Raw genomic sequence first — 12,234 nt, 5'->3', positions numbered from 1 at the left:
GTGTCTGAGATAAAGAGAGCGAATCGGTGCTTCTTTTCTCTGCTCTGCCTCCCTCTGAGAATAATGAGACCACAGAAATGGATACGTGGATGCCAGACAGTACTAACAAATATCACCTCATTAAAAGGGTCAATTCACCCAAATTACAACAGCTCCAGCTCTTCTCCTGCTTTGGGATTCAGGATCTGTCCTGGTTTTATTTATCCAGGTTTAAAGATATCTGTCTCCATGACAACAGTAGAGACAGAAGGAATTTATTTTGTGTTGCTCACAAATTTGAAACATGAATGTCTTTTTAAAAGGATTTATAACTTTACAGGGGATTAAAAACAGATGATAAAAAGATTACAGAAAGAGCAGTCCATAAAAATGTTCTGAGAGGCGTCTTTAATAAGATTCTTGTGGCAAAAGCTCAGCGTGACCTGATGGTGGCAGTAGCCTATCTCACAGTCTCTGACTCTGTGGATGATTGTGCAGCACCTGGATGGCCGGTCTAAGGCTGAAAGGTTTCAAAATAGTGTTTGAGTGTTTATGTGTTTTAGTCTTGCTAGAGGTGGTCGTCCTCCCTCATAGTGAATGAAAGTGATCATGTTTTATCTCCGCCGCATGCTGTCCGCCATTTTCTCGTCACGTTGCAGCTGCTCGTGTTGGAGGATGTTTGGATCCGAGCCAAAGATTCAGTCTGTCCAACTGGAGGACGGAAAAATATTCAGGAGGAAAAAAGAGATTAACACACACACACACACACACACACACACCGCTTTGTCTGTAGACAGTCTTTGGCTCACACATCACACCCCTAGGCGTTACCATGGTGATGGGATGAAAGGGGAGTCTCTGAAGGTTACAGTCTGTGAATCCAAATGAAGCTGTGTGTTTGTGAGTGGATGTCTATCTGTGTGAGGACCAGTGTGAGGTTTAGACCTGGTGAGGAGGGTCTGGTTTTCACTGCTGGACAGACCTTCAGCGGACTCAGGTGTGAAGGGTCAGACCTGGTTTTAGGGTTCATGCTCTGGTTTAGGGGAAGCTCTTAGGAAATAAAGGTCCTCACAAAGAAATTAGAACAAATGGATGCAAGAAGATTGTGATACGGGCTCTTAAATGAACATTTCACAGTAAAGACATCAAAGATCCTACATCATCCACATGTCCTCTGTCTAGTGTTTCCTAAGAAATCTCACTATAAATTCTGCAGATGTGTAGAATATTTTAATCGGTTCGTAGAGCATTAATAATAGAGTTTGACATTGATACACTGGCCGATATTCAGCCCATTCTGCTCATCTCTGTCTTGCAAATCTTTTAATTCTTGGACTCTACTAGAGTAGCTTTGCATGATTCAAGGTTCAAAATAATCCTTATTTAGCTCTACTGAGCTTACTGCAGCCCTTCAGTTCATTCCCTGTCTGAAACCAGCTGTTTTAGCTCCTCCTCCTTTAAGGCCAACCTCCATGTCATACAGCTTGGCTGCTCCACATAAACACGAGGTTTGAATAGCAGGGTCTTACACAAATGGCTTTTCTTATTATAACATTCATGTTAGCCTAATGACTAATCCTGAACACATCAGCATGTGTCAGCAGCTTATTTAAACCATATATTAACATTTACAGCCCACCGTGTGCCTGTAATTGGTAAATGTATTTTTCCAAGAAGAGGGGTGACGAGTTGCTCTATTTATTTAGAAGACACACTCGCTTTATTTGGAAAAACGCAGGAAAACAGATAAAGCCCAGATGTCTCAGTTTTACAGAAGCTTTCACTTGTGGATCTGTTGACAGCGTGAACTTTGTCTCAAAACCCCACATGGGGATGTGATGTGATTTGTGCATATCAGGCGATTCGTGCACACGTTGTTAAGGTTCTGTAAGTGAGCAAGAGGGATTTTACCTTTTTAGACATTTGTATGCACAGAAAACATTTTGAAAGAGAAAATTATCTGACTTGTGAAGATGAATTTATAAATTATAAATGATCAGCATTTATTCAGGTTTGGGTATATGCATTTGTAAAATAGTTTTACATGTGTTCATATTGCTTTATATTTTTGTGTGAATTGAAACACGCACTTATGAATCTTTGTGTACATTTGTGGATCATACCAAACGCATTTGTAACATTTTTGAGACAAATTTTTCTTCATATGAAACAACGATCAATGTGTCCACACCAAGATGATTATTATAAATAACTTAAATTAAAATTAAATGTATACAAATATTTACTGTACATGAATAAAAATGTGAAATTATCACCTGCAGATTTATCACCTGCTTCCATGTTTATTGTAGTACCTGTTCTGAACAGGTTTGTTTGAGGTAAACATCTCCCATAATGTTAATGATAAAAATAAAACTGAACTGAAAATATAATTTATTTTTTCTAAATAATGATAAAGGAAATTAATTTAAAAAATCAAAAAGTATAGCTGTATATGCGAAAGGTGGAGATCAGACTAGAAGTAGGTCAAAGATACCATCTTTATGCATTTTTCTTCTTCTGTCTTTCTGTGTGCAGCTCTCTGGTGCCGAGAAGCCCCCTGCTGGAGAACCAGAGAACAGCAGCTCATCATCAGCCACAGCAGCAGGAACAGAAGCTGCAGACGGTGGTAGCAAGGTAACAACACACCAAAAACTCAATTAATGTCTACAACATTGTACTTATAGAGTGAAACTTACAAAAGCGTACCCTGTCATTGTATAGTTTGTAACTATGGCTGGTGGAAGTGGATAAGATCGTTACTGATGTTTCCTCCGCAGGTGGAGATGGTCTTCTGGTTGCTCTCCATGCTGGCTAACAGAGATAAGGAGGAGATGTCCCGGACTCTACTGGCTCTCTCCAGCTCTCAGGACAGCTGCATTGCCATGAGAAAGTCTGGCTGCGTCCCCCTTCTGGTCCAGATTCTGCATGAAGGCCCGGACGGAGGCAGCGGTCCTGGTGAGACAGCAGCGGGTGGTACCACAACAGGCTGCAGCCGTGAGGCCAGGTCCAGAGCAAGCGCTGCCCTCCACAACATCATTTACTCACAGCAGGATGAGGGCCAAGCCCGCCGGGAGATGAAGGTCCTGCACATGCTGGAGCAGATCCGGACCTACTGCGACAGTGGCTGGGACTGGATCGAGAGCCACGCCGGGACACCTTCACCAGGGGGAACCAGAACCACAGGTGAGCCATGTTTAAAAAAACAAACAAAAAAAACCTGAACATCAGAACCCGAGCAAAAAAACATAACGGGGTTCACTAACTGGTGGGTGACATCACAACACCTACATCCATCTTTTGTACAGTTAAAGATAAACAAACTTACATGTTACATTGGTTGTATCCTACAGTAGAGGACAAAAATCTATAAATCTATAGATACAGACAAAACCACCAGTGATCCAAGTTCCAGTAAATCTGATGAAACCAAAACGACATGTTCAAAATAACGCAAACTTATGTGGATTAAGTTAAACATCTTGTTTTTCTCCACAGATATCCCTGAACCCGTGGACCCTCAAATCTGTCAGGCCATGTGCGCCATCATGAAGCTCTCCTTCGAAGAGGAGTTTCGACGAGCCATGAACGAATTAGGTTTGTTTGACACCAAAGGACCAGTTTGCAGTTTCTTTGATGCTTTTGTTTTTATGCCCGATTGCACTTATACAGTGAAAGTATCAGTTATTTCCTGTAATGCATAGATTTGATATTTGATCTGTTTTATTTTTAATGTGTTTTTCAGCTATTTCAATTCAATTTAATTCAATTTTATTTATACAGCACCAAATCACAACAACAGTCACCTCAGGGCGCTTTATATTGTAAGGTAGACCCTACAATAATACATACAGAGAGAAACTCAACATATGACCCCCTATGATTTTTTTATTATTCAATTTTGGAATTTATTTTACAATTACCACAAAATATTTATATTTTAAATAGCAAACATATTTAATAAAGCCATGGAATATAAATTCTGTTTTATGTCTCATCATTGGGGGAGTCACAGTAGAGCAGTGGCTGTCGCGTGGCAAAAGTAATAAAAGACGTTAAGACAAAGTTAAGGTTAGAAGGAGTTTTGGAAGAATTTAAGATTTGAATTTGGGCCAAAGTTTGGGAATGACTCCAGTAAAGTATCAAGTTTAAAAATACTTTGGTTTATCTTTGCTACAACAGAGCTTTGATTTGTAGTATGTGTTTCGGTATTTTCACATGAGTTTGTTTTTTATTTCTTTCAGGCGGTCTGCAGGTGGTGGCAGATCTGATCCACCTGGACCAGGAAATGTACGGCATGCAGAACGACCCCATCAACATGGCTTTGCGTCGCTATGCAGGGATGGCTTTGACCAATCTCACCTTCGGGGATGTCGTCAACAAGGTACAGAAAGGCACTGTGAGGAGGTTAACTGACAGCAGTGCAACAATAGCAGCACCCCACTCACACCTGCACTCCCTTAATCTGCCTTTTTCAGAATGATCACTTTAATTTAAAAGTCCCAACAGAAGTCTGATCAGGACAGATAGTTTTGCTGTCAACACAATAAATAAATAAATCTTAAATTTTCTTTTTAATTTATTATTTTCTCTGATCATTTTTACTTGCTTTACTTTGACAGTAGCATCATTTAAATCTGGCTCAGCCCTTTTTACTGATCCACTACAGTAATACATTCATTTTACTCCTGCAGGCCACTCTGTGTTCGAAGAAGAGCTGTCTCCAGGCTTTGGTGGCCCAGCTGGCCTCCGACAGTGAGGAGCTCCATCAGGTGGTCTCCAGTATCCTGAGGAACTTGTCCTGGAGGGCTGACATCAGCAGTAAGAAAGTCCTCCGAGACATCGGCTGTGTGTCTGCACTGATGACCTGCGCGCTGCAGGCCACCAAGGTAATGAAAACAAATCTCCCCCCAGAGAAGGAGAAGCTTTTATTTTGGAAGATCATAGAGAATAATCTGGAGGAACAGAATGAAACAGAATTTATTACAACATTTAAAGTTTAAGCTTTTTTCTTTTCGTTTTTTTACCATTTTTCCTTGTCATACCTAAGAAACCTGTTTTTGTGTTTTTTGGTTCTGCAGGAGTCAACGTTGAAGAGTCTTCTGAGCGCTCTGTGGAACCTGTCCGCTCACAGTATCGACAACAAGGTAGCAATCTGTTCGGTGGATGGCGCTTTGGGCTTCCTGGTCAGCACACTGACGTATCGCTGTCAGACCAACTCACTTGCCATCATCGAGAGCGGCGGAGGAATCCTTCGAAATGTGTCCAGTCTGGTTGCCACACGAGAAGACTATAGGTGTGCTCATGAGACTCAGAGGTTTCACCCTCATCTAACGTTCCCAGACAACAATTATTTCCATCCATGTTCATGATAAACGTTTCATGTAAAAACTTTAAACATGAGCATATGTACAAGTAATCCCAGTGAGCTAATTGCTTAGACTTCAGACTGCTCTCAGTGCTCAGGTTAACACTTTTTTTATTCATGGATCTGTATGATGTCACAGAGGAGCTGGCACAGAAGCCGCAGCAACAGGATATTAATAAATTATGCAGATTTTCCCCTAAAAACGGGGCTCTATTGTAATTAGATTTCTATTCACTGTTTTTTTTTAGATCCCTTCCTCCTATTCCTGTATTATATTAAAATAAATTTGGAGACATTTGTAGAAAAAAGTATCAGATTTTATTCAGACATTGTTGTATTACATTACGTTGATGCATTAGAAAGGAGATACAATGTGATGTTCACCAGATATATGATCAGAAACCATACAGTAGTATAAAATAACATAATCTGAACTAAACATAAAAACCTACAACTACAAAAGAGGGATTTTTCAGTTGTATATAGCAAAGTTATTAAAGTGCCTTCTACATTCTTTCTTTCTTCGCAGGCAAATCCTCAGGGACCACAACTGCCTCCAGACTCTGCTGCAGCACCTGCGCTCCCACAGCCTGACCATAGTAAGCAACGCCTGCGGGACTCTTTGGAACCTTTCGGCCAGAAGCCCAAAAGACCAGGAGCTGCTGTGGGACCTCGGGGCAGTTAGCATGCTGCGCAATCTTATCCACTCCAAGCACAAGATGATAGCCATGGGCAGCGCTGCAGCTTTAAGGAACCTCCTAACCAATCGACCGCTTAAATATAAGGACACTGCGGTTGTATCCCCCGGGTCTTGCATGCCCTCACTCTACATGAGGAAGCAGAAAGCTCTGGAGGCAGAGTTGGATGCCAAACATCTCGCAGAAACCTTTGATACCCTTGAGAAACAGAGCCCCAAACACCTGACCCTCAACAAGCCACTACGTTACATCGAGAGTTTGGCAAAGGATTACGCATCTGATTCCGGTTGTTTTGATGATGATGAGGCTCCAAACATCTCAAGTAGCCTGGACACTGGGAGTTTCTCCATGCTGTCCATGTTTCTCACCAACTCTAACCTCCTGCAAAACCAGCTTCGCAAGAGGGATAGTGAGCCTGAGCGAGATGTAGACCCGCCTCAGACTGTCGAGAAGAAACATGCTTCTCCTGATGATGTGGTCTCTGCTGCTGCAGAGAAGCTAGCAGAAAAGATCACCAACACAGTTGCCAAGATTGACAGGTTAGTGGAGGACATCACCATGCACACATCCTCAGAGGACAGTTTAAGCCTAAGCTCTGAGGACCACCTGGCAGACTGGCCTTATGGACTGGATGAACTCAATGAAGCCCGGGCAAAGTCATGTTCCCCCTGCCGTCTCTCTGATACAAGCAGCTTAGCCCACAGGGAGCGGCTCAGCAGAGCCCATGCCCTCTTGCGCCTCAAAACTGCCCATACTAGTGTATCAACAGATAGTCTGAACAGCGGCAGCACCAGTGATGGATACTGCGGAAGCAAAGACCAGATGCGCCCTTCACCAAAAGCTCTAATGATGCAACAGCAACGACCCAATCAGCTCGACCTGAAAGTGGCCCATCAAGAGTATATTAATGTAGGACCTGCTGCCCTGATTGAGAGTAGCCAGCAAGAAATTCCAGAGAGAGATTCTGCTGAAAACAAAAATGTAAAAGTTCTAGAGCTCAGCAATGCAAACACAGAAAAGAACCAAGATCCACCTGTACAAACACCAGTTAGTGCATCCACTAAAGTGTCCTCTGATGTCAGCATGACTTCAATAAAACTTTCTCCTACTTATCAACAGGTCCCTCTCATTCAGAGTGTAGCCAAATTTGGTGTAGCAAAGACTGCTATCAATGTCCAGGCTGCCCAAGCAATGAGGCGGCAAGCATGGGTACCTACTGTGATGACAGGAGGGAGTATTGCAAAATTTTCTCCAATCACTTCAACCCGAAGCCCAACCATCGGAACGATGGAGACAGTCCAGAAATATTCTGTGGAAAATACCCCAATCTGCTTCTCTCGCTGTAGCTCGCTGTCCTCCCTCTCCTCAGGCGATGGAGCTCTGGATGGGCAAAGTGAAAATGAACTGGAAAGTGACTCATCATTAGAAATAATTGAAGTGGAAGATGGAGAAATGGTGAAGAGAGTTGAAGAGGATGAAACCTTGGAGGATCTGAGTGACAGTCAACTGCTAATGACTGATTCAAAAACCTTCCCAAGCAAAGAGACAAATCCCATTGAGATCCCCTGTCCAGCCAAAAGGGAAAAAGTGTTCCTAAGAGGAGCTTCACCTGCCATACTTGAAGACCGATCACCTTCTAGTTCATCTGAGAACTACATCCATGAGACACCCCTGGTAATGAGTCGCTGTAGCTCGGTCAGTTCACTGGGTAGCTTTGAGTCTCCTTCCATTGCCAGCTCAATTCAGAGTGATCCATGCAGTGAAATGATTGATGGAACAATAAGCCCAAGTGATCTTCCTGATAGCCCAGGGCAAACCATGCCTCCCAGTCGAAGTAAAACTCCATGTTGTGTTGAGCCCAATGGGCCAGAAACACAGATGACAGGAATAGCAGGGCAATGGGAAAGCAGTCTGCGGAAGTTCATGGAGATTGCAGACTCTAAGGAGAGGTTTAACCTTCCTCCTGATTTGGACACAATGATCTACTTTACTGTGGAAAAACCCACCGAGAACTTCTCTTGTGCTTCCAGTTTAAGTGCTCTACCTCTACACGAGCACTACATACAGAAAGATGTAGAGCTCAAATTAACTCCCCTGCTCCAGCAAAACGACAACCCTGAGGAGGATGAGCAAGGACATGACAATGGGGAGCGATACAGTGAGGGCAATTCAGATGATGACATAGAAATCTTAAAGGAATGCATCAACTCAGCAATGCCATCAAAGTTGAGAAAAGTAAAACCTTGCCTGATGACCACGATCCCTCCTCATATTCTGAACTCCCAGGGCCGAAAACCAATTCATCTTCCAGTTTACATGATGCTCCCAAATGGCAAAACCCAAATGTGTCCCGGGAGAAGAATTGTCATCCCTCAAAAAGACTTAAAATTTGATGATTCATCTTTTACTGATTCAGCAGAAGGAACACCTGTCAACTTCTCAAGCACGACATCTTTGAGTGATGAAACACTGCAATATCCAGTGAGGGAGAGGGGGGCTAAAGACTGCACAGCTAAAGGGATGAACAAACAGAACGATGAGGCAAAGAGGATTGAAGACTTGCGAATATTCTCACATTTCCACAAACCCAACCGGATGAACTACTCACCTGAGATACAAATGAGCAGAACAACCAGACATGTCGTTCCCACTCAGAAGGTGCTGATGCAGAGCAAAGAGGTAGCTGATAGAGTGGCAAACCAAAAAAATCGTGAACAGTCTCCTAAACAACAAAGAAGGAGACAAGATCAAGGCCCCATCAGAAAACTGGAACTGCCTGTCATTAAGCAAAACACAGAAAGTAACATCAATATGGGTTCACAAAAAGGAAATAAAATGTACCGACAACCAACATTGTCTTCAGAGGACAGCAACAGCTTCTATGACAATGACAATGAGGTCATGAATCGAAAACATTTCAGAGAACCATGCAAAAGCAATCTTTCCCGAAGCATGACAAATATTGGCCGGTCAGATAATTCCCAAGCAAAGTCCAGAGGGTTTCACAGGATAAAACAGAATCTGATAAAAGATGAATCAATGGCTTGTTATTCACTCAGCTCCTCTCTCAGTTCACTGAGTGATGCTGAATATGATGATCATAAATCAAAAGCCCAACAAATATGGTACAAGAACAGACACAATAAAGCAGTGAACATAGTACAGCAAACAAAGCCAGTGAACATTCACTGCCAATACGAAGAGCAAAGCTCGCCAAGCTCTGTCAGCATGGATTCAGAGGACGATCTCCTTCAAAAGTGCATAACATCTGCCATGCCCAAACAGAGAAGGAAGTTGGCTGCCAGGAAAAAGAAAGCAGAAAATACTCAAAAACAAAAACACAAGGTTTCTGGTGGGTGGGACGTGGATGAGGAAATAGATAGTGATGACATGGCATGGGATAAAGAGTCAGACCTCAATAGTGTTGAATGGAGAGCCATACAAGAAGGTGCTAACTGTGTGGTCACTGGACTACAAGCTTCAAAGTCTCAAGACCCGTCCTCTGAAGAGACTGAGTCGGTCCTGTCATTCATGTCAACATCCAGCTTTACACCCAAAGAAAGAAAGTTTGCTAAGGACAAAAAGGCAAATAAACCTTTAGACTTTGCACAGCGCAAGCCAGTTCCAAACTTACCAGTGGTTTTCAGAGGCAGGACAGTGATTTATACACCGAAAAAAGAGACGGCTCCATCACAAAGACCACCTCCCAGAAAAGTACCAACCAAAACAGATGCTCCAAAGAATCCAAACCTAGCGCAGCACAGATCAAAGAGCCTTCACCGGCTAGGCCACCCCCAGGATATGGAACTGTCTTTGCCAAAGAGGAGCTCTACCCCACCTCCAAGAATACCAAAAAGTTCATCTTCTGGATCATCGCAGAGCTCAACACCATCCAAACAGTCACAGAAGAAGATAACTTCTCCAGCTCAGACTAACAAATCCATCCAGAAAAAGAATGCTACACCAGCTAGTAGCCCACCAGCTACTAGTCCTCCTGAAAGAAAAGGACGCTCTCCTGTTGTGAATCAAAATGAGAAATCCCCACCACCTAAAACTCAAAAGTCTCCTGTCCGAATTCCTTTCATGCAAAATTCTGTCAGGCAACCCAGACCATTGTCCCCACTGGTAACAAACCAAACAACTGGTAGACAAACAAATCAGGTCAATGGGAAAAGGGTGGTACCAGCAAATCGGTTTGATCTCGTTAGGATGACTTCTGTCCATTCAAGTGGCAGTGAGTCTGATCGCAATGGATTCTTGAGACAGCTAACTTTCATTAAGGAATCAAAGACCATGTTGAGACGTGACAGCTCTGCTCGCAATACACCAGGATCTCAGAATGGATCACCTCGCAGAGCAGTTCCTGGAGCTTCAGCTGTCTTCTTGTGCTCATCCCGATGTCAGGAACTTAAGGCTGCTGTGCAACCCCCAAGAAGGGTGCAAGTAAAAGATCCAGATCAAAAACAACAAATCCAGAGGCCAAACACCAGCCTTCACAAGCAGACAGCAACTCTATCAAGAGCAACATCCAGTGAAAGGGACCTATCTTCAAGACGCTCAGCTAGGAGAACAAGCTCTGAAAGCCCCTGCAGGGTGGCTCAGCGAAATGGACCTGGAAGACTTTCTGGACTCAGGCAGCAGCAAGACAAGGACACCTTTAAACGTCATGCCTCATCACCAAGCATAAACATACTGAGCCGAGTGACCAGTCGTTCTTCCCTCCGCTCCTCTTCATCTGATTCAAGTGGAAGAGCGAAGAGTGAGGATGATACCAAGAAGAAAGGGCAGAGGTCCGCATCTCGTCTAAAAGATGGAGTTACCTGGAGGAGGATCAGGGATGAAGATGTACCTCAAATCTTGAAGAGTACTCTGCCAGCAAATGCATTACCTCTGGTGCCTTCTCCTGATGGAGAAAAGCCAAAGCCACCAGCTCTTCCAGGAAAACTGCCAACCATTCTACTTGCATCCCGCAAGACAAGTGATGCAACCGTCCAGACAGAAGATTTATCAAATAACAAGACCAACTCAAGTACCTCACCTACAGTCGAAACAGCTCCAGTGATCTCTGAGGAAGTAGCAAGACTGGCCCTCCTCAGAAAGATTAGTGCCACCTCTGGGAGTAACCTCCAGGAAGGAGATTCCGAAGGCTCTCTGAGGAGCACCATCTCCACTGGAACAGCAGATAGCCACATGGGTGGAGTTGTGACTTTCCGACAGGGATCCCCAAGCAAGGCTGCACGAGTCACTCCATTTAATTACATCCCCAGCCCCATGACATGCTGTCTACAAGACAGCCAGAACCAAGTAGGGACAATAATTGAGAAGTCAGGGGGGAAAAAGTGAGCCATGGGGTATTTGGTGGATTATTGGTTGATACAGATGACCCAGCACTCAGATGGACAGATGAGGAGTGTGCTGGTCCCCATACCTCGGGTATTGACCCTTATTTAAACCATTCACTGGAATCAAAGTTTTTCTCTGAGCAATTGATTATGGCTTCCTTCTACCATTCATACAAAGTTGGATGTATGCATTGAGGCAAGTTTGACCTGAACAAACCACCAATAACTGTCAGTTATTGCACTTCTAAGGAAAATCTCACATGAAGAGAACGTGCATTTTTGTACTCCTTTTTTTTGTATTTGTAGAATAATCATTGCCTAGTAGAAATTAGAATTTTCAGCACGTATATCATCAGTCTCTTGGACACAATCGATTAAAAAGACCAATATTATGCAAACTTTTGAATGATCACTTGGTTGGACTTCTACATAAAAAGGTTCAAACTGTGGCAGACTGTTGACAGACTCTTACTGACATAAATACACTAACATGTAAAGTATTTTTTACATAAATACATCATCGCTTGGAGTCCTCCTTCCATGCTCAGCTGAATATGATGTTAGCCTTTCCTGTTACATACAGAGCCCAGTAGGTTTTCCACATTTCCGAGGAAACCAGTTGCTCAAATGCACTTTTTTCCCCCCAAATCGCTGTTCTCGATCAATATTACACTTGTATTTCTGTGAATTTTCCTATTTTATTAATTTCCTGATGTGTGTATACACTTTGTGGATGTTTTTTGAAAACTCAACGCATTGTTGTCTTTTCAAAGGCATCCTTTGTAATGCGTTAAATGATAAAAATGTAACTAGTACAAAACTGAAAAATCTGGATACCAAAATGAAA

At 43.0% G+C, this 12,234-nt stretch overlaps 1 protein-coding gene across 1 annotated transcript in view; it reads left to right on the top strand.

Annotated features, from left to right (window-relative positions):
- The window catches only part of apc2 (APC regulator of WNT signaling pathway 2), a 31,156-nt gene extending 19,768 nt beyond the window's left edge, over positions 1-11,388 (top strand). The window contains exons 7-13 of the mRNA XM_085372469.1: positions 2,518-2,616; positions 2,760-3,165; positions 3,478-3,576; positions 4,224-4,363; positions 4,674-4,868; positions 5,061-5,275; positions 5,877-11,388. Of these exons, the coding sequence (XP_085228595.1) occupies positions 2,518-2,616; positions 2,760-3,165; positions 3,478-3,576; positions 4,224-4,363; positions 4,674-4,868; positions 5,061-5,275; positions 5,877-11,388 (6,666 nt within the window). The remainder of the gene's footprint in view (positions 1-2,517; positions 2,617-2,759; positions 3,166-3,477; positions 3,577-4,223; positions 4,364-4,673; positions 4,869-5,060; positions 5,276-5,876) is intronic.
- The last annotated feature ends 846 nt before the right edge of the window (positions 11,389-12,234 follow it).

The sequence above is a fragment of the Diplotaxodon limnothrissa genome, linkage group LG15 (assembly GCF_057381915.1).
Source record: "Diplotaxodon limnothrissa isolate DT_005_m linkage group LG15, D_limnothrissa_male_GT1.1, whole genome shotgun sequence".
In the NCBI taxonomy this organism is placed as follows: Eukaryota; Metazoa; Chordata; class Actinopteri; order Cichliformes; family Cichlidae; genus Diplotaxodon; species Diplotaxodon limnothrissa.
Note: the sequence above shows the minus strand (reverse complement) of the source record. Positions and strands in the feature narration are given on the sequence as shown.